The sequence below is a fragment of the Lissotriton helveticus genome, chromosome 7 (assembly GCF_964261635.1).
Source record: "Lissotriton helveticus chromosome 7, aLisHel1.1, whole genome shotgun sequence".
NCBI lineage: Eukaryota > Metazoa > Chordata > Amphibia > Caudata > Salamandridae > Lissotriton > Lissotriton helveticus.
In genome coordinates, this window is record NC_136068.1 from 1,685,517,254 (window position 1) to 1,685,537,131 (window position 19,878).

The 19,878-nt window shown below is 42.1% G+C and overlaps 1 protein-coding gene across 1 annotated transcript in view; it reads right to left on the reverse strand.

Moving 5' to 3' along the window:
- Positions 1-19,878, reverse strand: part of LOC144770662 (uncharacterized) — a 93,103-nt gene that overhangs the window by 30,850 nt on the left and 42,375 nt on the right. The window contains exons 2-5 of the mRNA XM_078655374.1: positions 17,970-18,649; positions 14,075-14,164; positions 12,757-12,810; positions 4,673-4,945 (exon numbers count right to left, since the gene is read on the reverse strand). Coding sequence (XP_078511500.1) covers positions 4,673-4,945; positions 12,757-12,810; positions 14,075-14,164; positions 17,970-18,597 — 1,045 coding nt within the window. The 5' untranslated portion in view covers positions 18,598-18,649. The remainder of the gene's footprint in view (positions 1-4,672; positions 4,946-12,756; positions 12,811-14,074; positions 14,165-17,969; positions 18,650-19,878) is intronic.

Sequence of the window (19,878 nt, forward strand, 5' to 3'; positions counted from 1 at the left end):
CATTACAGCCCTCATCCTCCTGGATCTCTTGGCTTCCTTCAACACCATCTCCCAGCGCACCCTATGCACAAGACTCAATGATGCTGGCATCCATGACAAAGCCATGAAATGGATCCACTCCTTCCTCACTGGTTGAACACAGAGAGTCAGACTACCACTGTTCCAATCTGAACACAGAGATCAGCTGCGGAGTGCCTCAGGTCCCAGCCCTGAGCCCCACTCTCTTCAAAATCTACATAGCCCGCTCCTAGCCATCGCTAGGAACCATGGACTCAACATAGTCTCCTAAACCAACAACACCCAGCTGATCCTCTCCCTCATCAACAAACACACAGTCATCAAGAACAACTCACACAACAGGATGAAGGCTGGTGCCAACTGGATGGACAGTTGCCTCAAGCTCAACTCAGAGAAGACCGATGTCCTCATCCTGGGCTCCACCCCCTCCACCTGTGAGGACTCCTGGTGGCCCACAGATCTTGGATCCACACTCAAAACAGACCATGCCTGAAACATTGCCATCATCGTGGACTCCTCACTCACCATGAACCACCAGATCAATGCCGACTCATCCTGCTTCCACATGCTATACCAGCTCCGAAAGATCTTCAAGTGGATCCCCAATGAGTCCAGTAACAAAGACCCACGCACTCATCAGCAGCAGACTAGACTATGGCAACACACTCTACACCGGTATCACCCAGAAACACCTCAAGAAGCTGCAGAACAATAAGAACACCTCTGCCAGACTCATCCTCAATATCCCACGCCACAGCCACAACACCGGCCACCTGAGAGACCTCCACTAGCTCACAGTCAACAAAAGAATCAGCTTCAAATTCCTCAAACACACCTACAAAGCTACATATGACACAGGACTTGCGCACCACAACCACCACCTCACATTCCATGCACCCACCCGAAACCTTCACTCTACTGACCCTAGCCACCGCCCCATTTATCTGCAAGACCACAGCTGGAGGAAGATCCTTCTCCTACCTCAAATCAAAGACCTGGAACAAAGGCCTGGCAAAGGCCTCTCCACCTCATGTAGTCACTGCCACAATTCAGGAAGGACCTCAAGACCTGGCTCTTCGAATAAACCACAGTGCTTTCAATGGATCAGCAGCCCCCCAGCATCTTGAGACCCTTACGAGTGAGTAGTTGTGCTTTACAATTCACTAGATTGATGGATTGACCCGAGAGTGGTTATCCTGTAAAAGTGCACTAAGGATAGGACTCCACACTCCACTGGTCAACATAGCCCATTGGGTTCATTTTTTGAGCTTAAAGAGCCTCTCCATTCCATTACACTATATGAGATACACCATAGTTTTAGGCTAAGTAAAACTGTAGGGGGTACTCATAGTTTCCAAAGTAATATGTTGCATATAAAATGGGGGCAAATGATGGTCTTTCTTGACGATCCTCTAAAATGGCATTGATATCCAGTGGGGCAGGCCTTTCATTATAAATACATTACGTGCATGCCAGGCCTGATTGTATGGCAATATGAATGCACTAAATATATTATAGTATTTGTGCATTAGGCTTCAGATCTAGAAAATGAAATAAATGCTTGGATGGTAATGCTAGTAGATGTGTGTTCAATAGCTCTGTTTTTATTAGGAAACTCCATTTTGACATTAAAGGCAGTGAAGGAAAAGGTCCACGTTGCTGGTCTGCGTACAACTACAAGGCCATCGTGCAATGTGCAGATCTAGCTTGGAAGGAAACAGAAGTTTTAGCTTTTTCTACTCTTCAGGAAACTTCTGCAAAGAGGCATTTTAGTGTACAAAAGTAGTAACAGAAGCTGAGCACAAGGGGTCCCTCCTCTCTCCATAAAGAGCCATCTGGAACTACGGCATAAACAAATGTCAGAAACACAGAAGGGCAAGACCACATGGGCAGGTTAGTGGGGACACAAAAAAATTATCAAATTCTGACACAGGCCCAACAGTAACATAAGGTATGCAGGTAAATTAACATGACTTGGCATACTACTATGCCAAGTTAATCAACAATGCCAGACACAAGGCTGGAAATGCTTCTGGGTATTAAGTAGACTGTACAGCAACAGGAAAGGGAGGTGTGATAAGAAATGGTCTGAGCATTCCTGGCACTGACTTCATTTCTGATTTTTGTGATCTTTATATTAATTATCATTATTCTGATATATATGTCCTGCAAACAAATTATGAATGATAAATAACCAATCATTTTGAATACCAATCCTTGAGTGTGTTGCCTGTCTCTGGGAACCAGGGAGAGGATTCGCCTTTAAACCCACTATATTTGGGAGATGTTTGACAAGTTAGGGCATATTTTTAATACTCTGTCTAATACAACATAACGCACTGACTGGGGAGGAGGGTGAGTGACACCTGGCCACTCTTCATTTCTCCAAAATGGGGGACGATACTTACTGTTCCTTAATACAGATATACTGGGTGTGCCCCTCCTAAACTGTGAGCAACATGACAAACTAAAAAGGGTTTCCACACCTGTTCTAAATACACCTGCCTTCTAGGAGTCACCTGTACAGATCCACTGCAATACAATTTTCACAACGTTATATTTGTATTTACTAGCTAACGCTCCTATGTGTGTGCAGCGGTTTCATTGTTATTATTGTTTTCATGTCTTATACTACCAATACAAGAAAACAAAATTAAACATTACATCAGCATGCCAGAGTCAGACGCACTAGCTTGTACGACTGATGAGTTGTAATAAAAATATAAAAAAAATACCTCAAACCATTAGGTAGAAACGTTTCAATAAACAATACAGCTACAAGCTGTGCTTGTTAAAGATCTTTGTGGTTTTCATTGCCTACTTGCAGCCTGTAGCATGCCAAGACACAATTAAAGTGACAGGCGGAGTCACTGTTTGTCACTTGTCCTGGCTTTGTACCCAAGTGGAACCTGCTGTCTCTTAGACACACTCCACCTGAACTAAGCGTGAAATTTTCATAACAGATCGAGATCAGCAGGAAGCAGTCACAACACAAGAAACTAATCCAGACTCAAATAGCATTGCAGCGCGCGCAATGTAATTCGTTTTATTTATTTATTTAACTCCGTTCAGCCGTATGCCGGAGTTTACTACCCCCACCCTGCCCCTACCCCACCCCACTCCCGCAGCACTCCCTCCAGGAGCCACCCCTGATCCAGACAGAGACTGAAAATACTTATCAAATGTAAGTATTTATTTGATTGTACGGCTCGTTCATCAAACATGAAAATAAATTGAAAAAAGGTAAAACAAAGATTATGCTCGGTCATGAGCAGGATCTGCACCTGAAGAGATATAAAGGTGACATTAATTTATAAATGCAACTCCCTGTATTGGATGGATTTACAAAACCAAGGAGATTGTTGAGAGAATAAAACTGACTAACATCTGATTACATTGATTGGAAAAGCAGCTGGTTTCTGTTTTGTTCCAATCCCTCTGCAATGAGCTGGACACAAGGGGGGGTGAGGGGGAGGGAATATATTTACTAAGATTTTACAGCATGTTTGCCTCCCAAAATGACACAAATTGGCTCAAAATCTTTTTTTCCAATTTACTTTCCAGCTAAGTTTGTTTAGCTCTGGAAATAACGTGAAAGTAACGCAAAGCCGCGCATACCGCTGCTTTGCATTACTTAGTGCCAACGGGGCGTACCATGGATGGTGCATGGGCGTTCCCACCCAACCACTCAAGGTTTCTGACGTCCAACCCTATTTACTAAATAAAGTGGAAATGGGTTTAGCATCAGAACACTGCACCCTTTTGAAGTAGAAATGCTTTCCTTTCTCGATCCTTTTCCAGCTTTGTTTGTGTGCTACACTTTCCCACACACATACACAGAGGGAAAGGGTTAAAGTTAGTCTACGTATGTTATTTTGTACAGGAAGGCTATCATTCCTGCACAAAACCTATGGTAGAATCACAGAGACAACCTTGGGAAAGGGGAGGAGAGAAGCATATTTCTGTAAATATGACTCTCTCCTCCACTCTCCTTTTCACACAGTGCAGCATTTTGTGGCTGCTAAACTGTACGTGAAAGTGTTAAATCTGGCCCTTGGTGTACAATCCATTCTCTAATGTTTTCAACAGACCATACTTCAGGTTGTCCGGTTGTCGACATCCCTGCCTTCACTCTGAAGGTGTTAGACTTTGATGGAGTGCCTTGTGACCCCCCCACCCACCCTCAACATTGTAGCCACTCAACCAGGGCCGACTAGCTGCAGCGTGCACTGGGCATTTCCCTGGGGGGGTGGGGGGGCGTTTTTGTTACCAGGCTGGCAATATCAGCCCTCTGTAACAAAACCAGCCCAAACCAGCCCTAACAAACAGCTCAGCTACACCCACCTGTACTCCCCCCTCTCTTCCCCCCCTCCCAGGGCCAGGCCAAGCAGTTTGTCAGGGCCGGTTTCCTTTCCCTGCACTGAACTCTTGTTCACTGAACAAGAAAGGGAAAAATGACCATTGCCTATGCAGTGGGTTGTCTAGTGGCATGTCAGATAAGCACAAGAGTCTCTACAATGTAGCTCATACATTTCTGGGAGAAGCATGCTCTTTCCAAGTACTAGGACAGAGGTACGGAGTATTAGAGGAGACAGAAAGGGTTAAGAAGGTCATGCTAAGATCTACTAGAAAGGCAGCCTAATACAGTGCTTACCTTTGTTCACAAGATGTACTATCTTCTGATTGTCTGTTTCTAATCCATACTCCAGGCCATAGGTTCCAGTATTTTCCTCAAAGAAGTAGAATATAATTGAGTTATTGTTCCACAAACACAAAGATATATTATTTAGGCATTTTGTCCGCCCTGGACAACGAAGGATTTCCTTCAAGTTGCAGGTGGGTTGCAATTGGTCTTTGAGATTCAGAAGCGTGATGGGACAGTCAATAGGGGTGGTGCTGTTGAACATGTGTTCACAGTTTTTGAGGCCTAAGGAGACAAAATATGTATACATGAAATAGCAACCAGGATCACTTGGGCAGGGCTGTCAGCAGAAAGGAACCAGTTATGAACACAATGATCAACCCGCAATATGTTTTAAAAAGCATGCAAACACATGATTAGCAAATACAAAAACATGTACACAAATTCCCATTAGAGTCTCCTTGCATTTATAAATTATGCTTCCAAACTTGCAAGGGCAGCCTCATACACAAACTCGAAGCTATAGTGGTAAAGTCACAACCCTGCAAACCTACCTAAAACAAAAGGGGTGAACTGGTATGATTAATGAGGAGTATGGAAACTACTGGGTTCATTTTAACCAATAGGTCATTTAAATAAGGAATACAGTGCCAGATGTATTAAGAGTTTTTACAGTCACAAACTCTCCAATTCGAAGTTTGCGAAAAGAACAATACTTTATCTTCTGTACGAATCCTATTTTAGGAGTCGGTAACTTTTACAACTCATACAATGCGATTGAGACCCCCCACATCAATGTGGTATTTGCAAGGGGAGTGTTGTAGGTGTCCCTTCCAAATGCTGAATTGGTATGATATTTGTCAAATTTTGCGTCCAAAATCCAGGTGCATAACAATGAAAAATTACTGACGCACGAATTTTGGGTGATCATGAATTCTCAAAAGGGAAGGGTTCCAATCAGGATCCCTTTGAGGACCACAACTAACTCTCAGAATCTTTTGGGGGAAAAAGTATACTTAATAAAATGCCGCTTCACTACCATTAAGAAAAAAAAACTTCTATTTAAAAAAAGAAAAAGAAAACAAGAATAACAGATATTTGGTCTACTGACTGTGAAAGGACACTATCCCTGTGATGGCTTTCAAATCCTAGTGAGTCACAATTTGGGACCTCTCTCATTACCACTCAAGCGGTAGTTCAGATTTTGACCACAATGATTCAGAATTTTAAGAACCAACCTACTGGTACACGGGTTGGTTCTTAGAATTCTTTGTTGGCGACAGGAACGGAGTATGTTTCAGGTAATTCATTTTTAGATGGTCAATGGTGCTACTCACTTCATGAAGAGTAGTTTTACAACAACTGGTTCTAATTGTCTGTGTTCAGAGGCCAGGAAAAGCTGCAGTTAGACTCACATAGGTTGCTATAGTGCTTACTAAACTGGAATCTTGGTCAAAAACCACAATGCACATATATTTACTAGCTTTTTGCCTGGGCCGGTTTTTGGTTCCCAGTCCGGCCCTGCTTGGATCGGCCCATAGGTGCCCCAGTTGTAGCTCTATCAGTGAACTTTTCACATGGGTCAGCCAATTCCTCAGACTCGTTCCACCGGAACTAGCAGCATCTCCCAGAAAATGTTGATAGATCGTTGCCTTTGCCTTCCTCCCTAACCAAATCCAATACAACACTGGTTTTAAAGCGGTTTGTTGGATAATTGGCGTGAAGTAAAGTTCTGCACATAGTGCTAATAGGGAGGTACCAGGCCCCAATCTTAACAGCACCCTTAGGAAGTTTTTTTACGCTACTTGCAGGGTGCGTAAGTACCCGTACCCCAGAGATCAGCCCCATAGGGCACAGCCACCACTGATTTCTATCAATAGATTTGAAGGATGGTGCTAATACTTTGTGCACCTGCCTTATGTCTAAATTTCAAAACTGCTCCAGAGGACTGTGTCAAAACTGTACATGCTTTCAGTATCTTGTCTCTCCGACGTAGTTGTTCTGTGAACTGTATCCCCAAGTAATCATATTGTTTGACACACTCATTATGCTCACCGTTTATCATTAGTTTTCTCTTAAACCTAGTGGACGGTTTTAACACCATGCTTTTTGTCTTATAACAATTGATGGTCAGTGCCTTCCTTTGGCAGTAGTCAAAAAATCTTTTGAGTAATCAATGCAATGCATTTTCTGTTTGATACAGAAGGACTGCTTTGTTCGCAAACAATAAAATTGGGACCAGGTGTTCAGCAATGATAGGGGCATAGCCGCTTCACATCCGCAGCATCAACAATTACCTGGCTTTCCGTGAGGCCATCAAGACCCATTCCCTCCTACATAGGCCTTCCTTCTGTTGGTAGTCTCCCATTCTGTTGCTTAGCACCGGGACGCCCCTTTGCTGGGGCAGCTGTGCGCTTATAACATCAATAGGTTCTTCCATTAGGTGGTCTACAACATTTAAAAAAGACTAAAAAGCAGATGGGCTAGCACGTAGCCTTGTTGTACACCTTTTTCGAAAGGGAAATTCTTGATGCATTCACCTTCCAGACCATACCTGACTCCAGTTGTACCATTAGTGGGGAGTGCCATTATTCTTTGCACAATAGAAGTATCCCCCACTCGACTTTGAAGTGATCTCCTTAGTTTTGTTTGATCCAAAACGTCAGATGTTGATTTCAAATCAACAAAGAGTAAATATAATGATGATTTTGTTTTGACTACATACTTACAGAAAGTCATACATAGGCTAACCGCTTGGTCTATAATTCCAACCCTATATTTTTCGATGTAGGTGTCTTGTTTTTGAACTACATTAATTTAAGGTGGTATAAAATAATATTAACGAAGTAAAAAATATGTGTTATGTTAAATTTACAAGTTCAAATTGTGTGATTTGCTTTATTCTGTTTCTTATTTATTTCTATAAAGTCATATATATTTTTGCAAGAAGGTTAAAATATTCCTTGGTTACTTATACTGACTCATACATACATTATCGCATCCAATCCCCAGGAAGTTGTATATAAGTAAGATATACAACTTCCTGGTAAGAAAGAACATGCAATAGAAAAAAACAAACAGAGGAATAAAGCCCAAGCAAGAAAGCAAAAATCACAAGTCAAAAGATCCAAGTCAATATGAAAAAATGTATTAAAAAGTTTAGAAATCATATTAAAAATACATGATAAAAATATTAACCTCTTCCATGCCACGGCCCTCCGGTGCTCATGACGAGCTCAGCACGTCGTGAGCCGTGGAACGCTCGCATGCGGGGATAATTCCCCTGCTGTGCTGAGCGTTCCACGGCAGGTAATGCATCTGTGACGAGCTCAGCTCGTCATGAGCATGCGGGCGCTGTGCGCACCCCCCTGCCCCCCCAGCACAGCGGGAAAATAACCCCCGCAGCGAAGGGGTTAACACAATATAGTGAAAAACATACTGTATGAGACATATGTTCAGGAAGGCAAATTAATACACTGTCGTTTGCAAAAATGATAAGGAATTAATCCTCACAATCACCCCGGGGAGAAAAACAATTGACAGTATAATTAGTCATAACCTGTGACACATCCGTAGAACAAACTATTACCTAGAACCCGATACACGCTTGTATGGACGTATCTGTGGGCTCCAGTCAACTATCAGATTGTGTCTAATAGATGCGTCGACGCGTTTCGATGGCCCTCATTTATTTACACAATCTTTATCAAGACTATCTTATCAATCTCTCTTTTTGAAAGTTTTTCTTTAAATCAAGACCTGTATAAAACGGGACAACGTCATTTTGGTCGATGATTAATATTATTACATAAAGTTCTTTACAGAAAGGACCTTGTATCTCCACCTCCTATTTTGAATCGTTACAGGCAGAATCTTTCTTCATATAAGTGAGACTCCTAGGTTTTGTAGCATGTTGGACTTTTTGCCTTAAGCTCTGACATGATGGTAGTGATTTTTGGCCTCTGCGCACTTTAGCACTGTGGCCCAGTGTAAAGTGTGTGCACTCTGAGTGCATGTGGTGAGATTGGCCTGCCCTCACATAGGAATGCATGGAGGATATGTGTGTCCATGGTAATTCCTGATATGAGAGGAGTGCAGGGGCGAGTTTAGTATGTGAGAACTCGTGAGAATAAATGCTGTGCAATGGTGTGCGCAGATTATTGTGACTAGTGGAGAAGTGCCACTTTTAGAAGTTGGCATTTCTGTGTGCAGTGTGTCTGCCTGCCTGATGTGAATTGCCAGTCTGGCTCTAATGTGTTTAGACTTGTGAGATGATTGCATAATGTGTTTATGCTGGTGAGTTGGGCACAGAATGCAATTCATGCCTTATTTGAGACTGTGCATAATGTAGTTTATGTTACAGGCTGATGCTAAGTACAGTGATGACCAGTGGCTTTTGGTTGTACGTTGATCTGTTTTACTTTTACTAAGTTCGCTTTGTGAACATTCTGACAGTGGTCCAAGTGGCCTTGTCATGTGTAAATAATTCCCTTATAGATATGACCTAGAGCCATGTGGCACCATGTATAATATGCTGTGTGTGTGCACAAATGCTTTACACATCCTCCGAGATAAGCCTGACTGCTCGTGCCAAGCTACCAAGGGGGTGAGCAGTGGTTATCTTTGGCGTGTGGCTCCCCAGCCCTGAATAGAGTGGTGGTTTCTGCCTGGCTTTGGCGCAAGCCTTAGCCAACCAGAGATCCCATTTCTAACATAGCACCAATAATCTTGTCGCTATAGTATGGGCACCTCCAATCACTTAAGGAGGTATGGATATTTAAGACCGCCTGTTCTTGCTCTTCCCGTTGTGGGTCCAAGGGTTTATTTAAAAACTACCCTGTCTAGTTGATGACCTCGGGTGGTATAATATGGGTCCTTCGTTTACTTGGGCTTTATATGTAGCACAATCACTGCTCCGGTTTTTCTTGTACCCGGTCTGAATGGGTTAATTGACGGCAGATTCAAGACCGGGTATCAGAAAAACCGGCGCATGTCCATACAAGCGGGTATCGGGTTCTAGCCAATAGTTTGTTCTATGGATGTGTCACAGTTTATGGCAAATTATACTGTCAATTGTTTTTCTCTCTGGGGTGATTGTGAGGATTAATTCCTTATCATTTTTGCAAAGGACAGTATAAATTTGCCTTCCTAAATATGTCTCATACAGTATGTTTTTGACTATATTGGGATTTTAATATTTTTATTATGTATTTTTAATATGATTTGTAAAAACACTTCTTAATACATTTTTTCATTTTGACTTGGATCTTTTGACTTTGATTTTTGCATCATTGCTTGGGCTTTATCCCTTTGCTTGTTTGTTCTATTGCATGTTCTTTCTTACTTGTATAAAACTTGCTGGGGATTGGATGCAATAGTGTATGTATGAGTCAGTATAAGTAACCAAGGAATAATTCAACCTTCTTGTACGAGTGTACCCTATTTCCTTTGGTTGAACAAAGGGTCCCTCTCCGATTTTTTAATTTATATTTTTGCTCTATTATGACTGTGTAGCCATTATCATGTATGGCGAGATATTTCACCCATTAAATTAATTAGGAAGGAGTTCTGTTTTATTGTGACTTTTATTCCTCCGTTTTCCTGCCTTTATATTCTTCTTTACAGGAGCCCTCTTCTTGTTTGTTTTGAAGGTAATAGCTAAGTGGCACTGCTTGCTCCACCTCTTGGTCAGCTGGTTATCACCATACTTTCAATCACTCAGTTTGTTCATCCGATTCTATAATATCCCGATGTCTTTCTGTAATTATAAATGCAATTTCAAATCACCTCAGTATGCCCATTAGCTCTGTCAGTTGGTCTACTGTGGAGGGTTTTGCTACTCGAACCTCCAGGACTTTCACAAACCACTTCATGGTTGATCTGGGTAATCTTCCGAACGAAGCTCGTAATGAACTTAGAGGCTCGTTGGGAAACTACCTGGGGTTCAACTGTAGACACCTGCTGATCAGGAGGCATTTGAATAGGGGATATTTGCTGAAATGTTGTTGACACTCTTATGGATCTTCTTCCCCTTTGGTGGGGTCATAATTAGTCCCTTGTGCACTCTCAGGGAGCGTCTCGTGACCCTCTGTTTCCCAGTTATACATTTCCTCCTGGCCGTCACTCTACTCCTCAATGTATCTATTGATTAGCAGTCAACGTCAGAGGAGAACTGGTAGTAGTAGCAACTCTCAAACACTGTAATGTTCCAAACAGCGACCAAGTGGGCCATTAAATCCTTGTGTCTTGGCTTGATATCTCCGCCCTTAATACTGGCTACCCCCTTACTAGAGCCGCCGCCCTGCTAGCTTACCACTGCTATCTCTTCTAAGGGCCCACCGCCCTCCACTAATCACATTTGTAGTCACCACCTCTCTACGGGACTCCCAGGTAGCTAGTACGGATTTTGGGGTGGTGGGTTTTTTGCGGCACCCATGGCCAACATCAGACGGGGGCAGATGGTACTGGGCTGGCACGAGCACACCAGTTAGCAATGTTCCTGGACCCTGGGATTCAGTATTGAGTCCAGTACATTCAGGTGAGTAACGCAATAGGATTCATACACTGCCCACTCGCTATGAACACAAAAGTAGCACAATGCTTACAGTTTACTGCAGCCCTCACCATCGACCACTTTAGCTCCGCTCTACTTGGTTATCATAGTTTCTCCTCCTTCCCTTTTGTAAAGCAGTGGCATGGTGGGCTGGAGATCAGAAAGGCCACAAAGACCATAAAAACTGAGTGTGAGTGGCCCACTGCAGGTTTTAAATTAAAAAGCTGGCTGAAAAGGGAGACCGGATGGCTATTTTAGCCGGGACTCGCACCTCCTCATTGTTCCTTACTTGTGCTCCTGCGGGCCTCATCATCCCCACAACCCTACTGCCCCCTCTCAGCCCGGACACCAACGCCAATTGCTGGATTCTGAAAACGAGCATGGCGTGGCTCAGCTCCGACCAGCAGCATCGCCTCCACCATCATCATCTCCCCAATGTCCTGTGACAGCTCCAGCAGTTTAACCTCAAGTGTGGCTCCCCAAGCGTCCTCTCAGCCTTGGCTCCAGAAGCGTCTTCTCAGCCGCTCAAGTGTGCTCTCAGTCTATTTATTTTTCCTCAACGTCCACTTTGTACTATCAGTTTAGAAAGAGATCTGGTGAATTCTGTCAGAAAGACTGAATCCAATGACTTGCATTGTGCCCTGAATGACCCAGAAGAGTTTGCATTGAAGGCCATCCAACTAGTCCAGCAATCACTGCCGAATGATTCTAGAGAAACACTTGCATTAAGCCTCTGAGAATGCAATATGTAACCAGGAAACTACTTCAGCACAAAATATCTCTAATTCATTCAGTCTTTTTACCCAAGCATACTGGGAATTGAGTGGTACCACGTTGGAACAGTTGAGATAAACCCAGTTCTGCGTCATCCTACAAAGATTTGAATAACTTCTGCTTGCAATGCGACTCGTCGATTGAAGCCAAGAGTTAATATATGAAGATTGTTCAGCTAATAATAGTCTAGAAATGTCTTAATGTTACCCAAATTTGAATCAAGCTCCAACTAAAACTGGCAATGAGCCTTCTATTAGAGATATGACTTAAGCCTAGAGGTCTCCGGTGTATCATGGTACACACGGAGAATTTCTGGTAGAGAAGTTATGTGGGGAGACTTACACTTACTAGAAACATCCATAAACAATAGATTGCTATTTGTTCCCTCTCAGTATTAAATGAATACAGCAGGTAAGCTGTCAATATTGACTCAAACCTGGTGATCACGTGCAGTACATTTAGCCGCATCCCAGTTACCTCAACCTTGTCAAACCGTTTTATTGGGGATTTTAATGCCTCTGATCATCCATGGATCACCCGTTGATGTCTCTACAGGGGAAGTGACACCAAGGCGGTGCACCAATGGTGATATCAGAACTAAGCGCTTCATGCTGCAATCAGCAGATACGTTAAGGGGGGCGGGGGGCGCTGGGAAAAATAAAGAAGAAGCTGCAAGAGGATGAACATTTACATTTTTTACATCTGTTCAGTGAAATACATATATTGATCCACATTAATGGTACATGTCATAGATGCAAGTAAAACTTACCTGAGGTGCTGTGGAAGATGATCAAGAACAGGAGGATAAAAATGGCCCCTCGTTCTACAAGTAAAGGAGGAAATTAAAATGGTTGGACTGCATAACTTGTGAGTACTATTCCATATATGTCTGATGACATGAGATCTTTGCTCTGTTGAACTGTCCTGCAATCATCAACAACTATGAAGGCAAAGCATATGTTTCAGCTAGATTTTATTTTTGGGGGGTCTTAACCTGGTAACACTGTGTTAGCATTACTGTTACTGGCATATGTTCAGCATTATAACCATATAAAAGAGCCGCACTGGCCAATTCCAGAAATCCTTTGTGTCTGCTGACTTTCCAAAATCCAAATATTTAGATGTATAACTTTAGCCAGTATATTTTAATATTTGGGCAATTAGAAAACCGACTGCCAGGGTCCAATGCTCATTAGGCAAACGGTGCTGCACCTTTGACTTTGAATCTAACCTTTAAGCCACTGGCTTTAAGGCTCTTGAACGCGGTCTGCTGCTGGGTGAGCAAGATATGAAAAGTGTTATTGTAGCCAGCACAATGGCTCAGTGAGTTAAACACAGACATTTATTGCGATTCTCAAGTCACAAATTTGAATCAATCAAGGTACCCCTCCTTCTTCTGGTATCTAAATATATCTTGAAACAAAACTGTTATACATGAGGTGGCGTTATTGTTTGAACACAGCAAATGAGAGGATGTGGTCTAACGCCTAGGGCGTTGATCTCAAATGTGGGGAACCAGGTTCGAGCCTTGGCAATGACGCTCAACATCCTGTGATTCTGGGCAAATCACTTAATCTCCCCGTGCCTGACAAAATTAATGTCTCCTTGAGTAAGGCAACTGGTGCTCCGATACCTTCGGGACAAGTTCGCACTACATAAAACTCTGGCAAAAAAAATCAGAAGACACTTACACATTGTGTTAAACCTATGAAAATGAAAGGTTTGACTCTCAAAGTCTAAAAATAATTCTGTTGTGTAAAATAGTCCGATTTACATCTCCTTTGTAGTTTCGAATGTTTTGAATGCCAAAGAACCTCAACTGCTGGCGGGTATCTGAAATTATCATGGGAGTGTTTGCAGTATAAAACTAGACAAATACATTTTTGTAAGAATATCTTGGAAATATAATAGGTTATCATGAAACATTTGGCATGCCACCGCCATCTTGAAATGTGCAGTGCAGAAAATATATTGCATGCAAATTGTATCATGTCCAGTTATCTCACTCAGGCTTTCAGGCATTAGGTGCACGTCCTGCAGACTTCCTGAAGCGGTCTTCAATCACAAATAAATATTGCGAGACTCACCTCTCCCGCCAAGGGCACAGCTTTGAAACAGATTTCGGAAGCCACCCCTCACCACTTCAAAGAGATTTGTTGTCCCAAAAGTCTTTAATCCTATGAAAATGAAGATATGTAAAAACACAACAAAACATTATTGATTATAAAATCATACAGCACTTAGGATAACTTTCGGCCATGCATGACAGAATAGAAATTGGACACATTTCTTTTAAATAAAAACATATCATGTTTATTGTTACCCAAACCAATAGCACTCTTTTATCGACCTCAGAGTGGACCCGAACCTTTTGATCATGCGGTCGAGTCAGCTCAGGGTTTCCATATTAGGTACAAGTATTCTAAACTGAATTAATTTCCATAGTCAGGGATTACCCAGAAATTCTGGTATGGATTCGGCCCTTCTGGACCTATGCTGGACACACCTTGTCTAGACATATGCTTGGACGTTAGCGCTGGACTTTGACAGCAGGACAAAAGTCGGGCCGCTTCTTTGCAGCGTGAAATAAGGTAGAACCACTGACTGCAAAGAAGCGCCCTGGCTGTCCTATACAGTGTTGCATTGTCTGTGAGTGGGATTAATGATGTGGTAAAGGCAGAACATAAGAACCTATGTGTGACAGCTAGCTGTACACAGCCTGCGGATTTTTTATACACAATAAATACAGAAATAAAAAAAAGCAGGTTTAAAAGCAGTGCTTTGCAGAGAGGGCTGGTAGTGCATGTCGTTTCATTATCAGATGCAGTTTCAATCTCTGCGATCCGAGTACTCTTTTGCCACAACACCGTGACTGAGTCACAAAGGAGAGCTTGTCTTTGTGGTCTTTCGGCCGCATTTTAGCATTTGCATGTCTCTTCTGTTACTTAATTCACAAATTAAAGTGCATGTAAAGTGTTGCTGTAAAAGAACAGAGTTACTGCAGTGTTCACACTCTGTAGTGGTTTGTCAATTTCGATCTAAAAGTGAAACCCTGAAAGTGTTTTGTCTCTCAGCCAGAGTTAAACCCTGAGCACAAAGGAGATGGGTGTAGCTCCTAAGCAAATGTTTAGGACTGCAAACTGCAAAATGCGTCACAATTTGTTTTACTTGGAATTTCAAACTGAGTCGAATTACCAGCAACTCTACAGGCTGCAAGCCAAACCTCATCTTGGCATGTCCCAAATTGTGCTGGGCATATTTTCGGGATAGACCGGGGGGAGCAACAATTCTTAAATGGCTGGCCAATGACAGGCAGTGGTTGGCGAGTCACTTTACAAGGGGCTTCGAGGTTCTCCCATTGAACTTTACTAGGAACAGCAGAGTATTTTATGGAAAAATGGGCCAGTACAGTTGGATAAAACTGGCACAAAGTTGGCAGCAGTCTGTTAAGCCTGCTTGTTTTTTTCCACTGCTTTACAAGGTCTTACGTGGCTCAGTACAACCACTTCAGAGCGCTGTGAGAGACTTATGATGAGCAAGCGTCAACAGCTCTACCTGCCGCCACCTTGTATGAAATACTTGCTGATGTGAGCCATGTGCTAATATAGCATGATTTAGCCGCTCTCTGCCTTTACTTACACTTGCCCCACATTTCTGCAATCACAGTTGGCCAGCGTATGCAGTGGCATACACAGAAGCAGAAAGCCAGGCTGTTTCTTCTGCAGATGAGGTTACACTGTACAGATGTGTCTTATGTTCCACCGCTGAAGCACTTTTGAGTGCCTGCCCTCGTGCCTGCTGCTTGCCAAATTCACAAGTGGCTCCAGCATTGTAATTTATCCAATCCCAACTTTTGAATTCTGATGTAAGCCAAGACTTTTTCTTTTTCAAAAAAAGTATAACAAACAAAGATATTACAAAGATCCACCCCTTTCACCCATCGACACAGGATTCTTTAGCAACTCACTGTGGACATTGTCAATCACATCTTTGATCAGCCTACAGGAATACTTTAACCTCGCCATCTTTCTATTGGCTCCTCGGGTGTATCTTTCGGCCTGCATTTGGAAGAACTAGCAGGTGATTCCACTGAAATGCACGAGGGACTATTTTAAATGTGAAAAGTACACTAAACCTTCATACTTTGAGAACTTCTATGTTATCCTAGCACCCTTTGCACATGTTTTAAATATTTTAATAATTTTTGTTGCTATTTGTAACACGATAATTTAAAATGCATTATTTCGCCATTACCAAAATCCTGTTAAAGAAGAACCATATGTACAAATGCACTGATTAAGCATACTTTATGCTATAAACACAAGTCACTTTTTGTATATATTGTATCATAACTGCACTCTGTCCTTTTTAATCGTTCTTGGCTCTGTTGTTTATTACAACATGCAGTATGAAACAGAATGTAACCTATGTTTTATGTATGCTTATATGGATGTTTTATATTGCGAATAAAGCTTTGAAATTGAATTGAGAACTTCTATGCAGGAAGCAAGAAACAAGTCGTCAATATCAAACCGATAGTGCTGACAACTACAATTTTTCCTTTGTTCTGATTTTGTTCATTTTAGAAAAATAGATCAGAAGAATGAAAAGACAGGTCTCGTTTTTGTCGTTTAAACTGCAGCTGTAATTATGATCTTTATGTACCCTTCCCATGTCATATCTACTACCTCTGTCAGCGGGCGTTTTGAATTTCAAATTCAAATGTAAGAAGTTATTACAGTTGAGCTGCAACATAGTTTATTATTTCAGGTCACGAGAAACATCTCAACCCTACTAGAATAAGGAAATTCGAGACATTTTTATTTCAGGGATTGTGGCTCCCAGGTATTATATTACAGATTAGTGTGTTATCAATAATTTCTCCCTATAGGCAACAGACTTTTGCAGATGTGTTAGGTCGGAATAATTTAAGACCTTTTCAAACAATTTTATCAAATAACAAGGTCTTTGTAAGTCTGGAAATGATGTAGGAGATAGTTTGTTGGTCATCACATTAATCAATATAGAAAGAATTCCCAGAGTGCTCAGGTCTTTGCGCTGGGTGAAGAGATGCAATCAAAGCAATACAAAGTCGTTCAAGGGTTCTTATGTTTCAGTGAAGAAGGGATTTTGTGGTGGAAATGTACCCTTCTCAGTGCAGAGAGCGTTTTGCATCGCTTTACACCAAGAGGGCATTACTGGTGTGTGACTTGGTGGATCAGCAAAGCCATGAACCCCTGGCTTTTGAAGCAGAACCTGATCTACTAATAGCCAGACTGGGGTTTGCATCAAACAATAATGCCTCTCTGAAGCAGACCTTAAAAAGAAGAAATGTTTTAATTTCTCCAAACAACCCACACGTTGCACGTGTGCTGCAGTGCACAGCATACATCCAGTGCATGGGATGCTTCAGAGCTTGTCTAGGCATAGAATGTTATACTGGAAGGTATGCATTCCGTACAAATCTTATGCTAGACAGTGTACACTCACATTTCCGCCATGATCAAAAGGTTGTGCCCTACATACAACCTTTTGATCATGGCTGGGACGTAAGTATACACTAGGTAGCTTTTTCTATGCAGCAGCGATGGGGATGACAGCATCAGAAGTCCATTTGTAGTAAATATAGCTCTGCAGTTTTTTATTCTGTTGTGCTGCGTTTCCGTAAAAAATAATACATCTGGGAAACAGATTCACCTGTCTGAGCAACAATGTCACCCACTTCAACATTATGCAAACCTGCAGCCATTCACGCCTAAAATGTATTCTGTGCCGGTCAGAGTACCAGAAAAACAGCAATTGTGGTGTTCGGCTCCCAAGGCTTACTTTCTTAGCTAATTAATAAGCCAAGAACAGCCCAAGGCCTCTGATCATCTTGAAGGGTATGAGCATGAAAGTGCATCCTCTCCTCTGATGCTAGATCATTCTCTATGTGTTGCATCAACATTACATGATGAAAAGGAAGAGAAGCACTGAACTCACCAGAGAACATCTTAGGAGACAACTGCCGAACCCTCATGAGCTTACTCCGCAGCTCCAGGGAACTCTTGTAGAAAAACTGTTCCACTGTCTTCTTCACTGACTTTCTTCTCCGCTTTCTCTTTTTTTTCTTTTCCTGAAGGTCACCACTTGGAACATCCGGTGACCGCATCTCACAGGGATCAGCCATGCCTCCTAACTGATTATTAATTATTTCTACCCGGATAATAGGTGTTTCCCCAGTTGGACCGTCATCCACTGTTCCTAGTTGAGCCTCCTCTTCATGACTCAGTGTTTTGCAAGACCCTGCTTCTGGTTCCGGACCTGAGATTGTGGATTCTTGCGGGTCTACATCATCTATCAACTTCACAGATACGGGGTATTGAGGTTCATCAGTCTTTAGCTTGAGGGGCACTTTTCCTTCATGAATGTCATAGGAAGGTTCAAACAAACCATCAATGACAGATGTTTTGAATAAATCATAACTGCAAGATTCCTCTATGGACACGTGCTCTTGTACTCCTCGCCCGCAAGTTTCTTCAATACTCAGTCGAAGTGGCTGTTTGGATGGTGATGACCTGGCACGTGAACCAGCCCTTGAAATCTTAGCCATATTTCTGTCCCCCTCCATCGGTATAGTCTTTATAACAGGCAGCTCAACTGGATCCTAGCTTTCTAGAGTTCTGCAGTGCGGAAGAAAGAGATAAATGTTGGCGTCAAAATACATACAAGAAATTCACAAATGAATGTTATGATCATCAAAACTCAGGCCTACAGAAATCAATGTTGTCCCACTGATCACGTCATTCTATGACGATTTGCTTTTCAGGGAGAAAGTGCAAGGTGATATTTTTCTTTGAAGTAATCATTGTTTAAGGAAACAGTCATTCGTAAGGAAAATGTACTGCAGAGCATGAATTTGACGAGGATGGTCAGATAATGTTTCCAACCACTTTCAAGCCACACAGAAACTAATGTACAATTACACAGTGTAGATATTAAGATAAATTCAAGCAGCAATATAAGTGTTATAAGTATAAGAACGTGCTGTTGCCTCAATTAAACAAAGTTGGCCAGTATTGACGCCCTACCAGTTTGAGAGGTCTGAGCAGGTTATTTCCCTCTGGGCCACTACTGGCAAATTTCTAGTTAAAAGTGAGACTTCTGTCAGGGAAGGTCTCTTGAATTGGGTCACAATTAGCCGTAGATCTGGACAATAAGTGAACCATGCAAAGCCACTCCCATAAAATTAAGCAAAAAGTCCACTGATTTCAAGGGATGAATCATTCAATCCATGTCATACATAATTGTGCAGAGAATAGAAAAGTGCCATTATTGTGGTTTTCTGCTGTACCTGAAGGTGGTTTGCATCTGCTCATTGTATTTCTGTGTGGACTGATCAAATGTTAAGTTCATTCTTGTACATGTTATGTGAAACATGGTATTTTAAGTAAATACTACTTACAAAAATCACAAGGAATAATTAGTGTGAAAATTGTCCTGCACCGTGAAGTTAACTGGTATTCAGAATGTCTTTTAATTAGGTTTCAGCACCAGTCGGTGTACATAGATCACTCATATACATCAGAGAAGAACTACTCAACGCATGAGACCATGGCCACCTGTGTGTGGTGATCCTATTAGACCTCCCTGCTGCCTACAATACCATTATACATTGGCTGCTAATTGAAAGATTATCCACCTTAACCTATGCCAGGAAAACTAGGTTTACATGGTTTGTGCTCATTTTACAAAAGCAATCCCCTCAGGTCAACCCCAGACCATTTTTCTCTGTGATAGCAATCATTAGATGTGGTATTTCCCGTAACTTTGCCTTTTCACCAACACTATTTAATGTTTACATGTGCCCCCCACTTGCAGTCATCTTAGATTACTACACAATTTACATGGA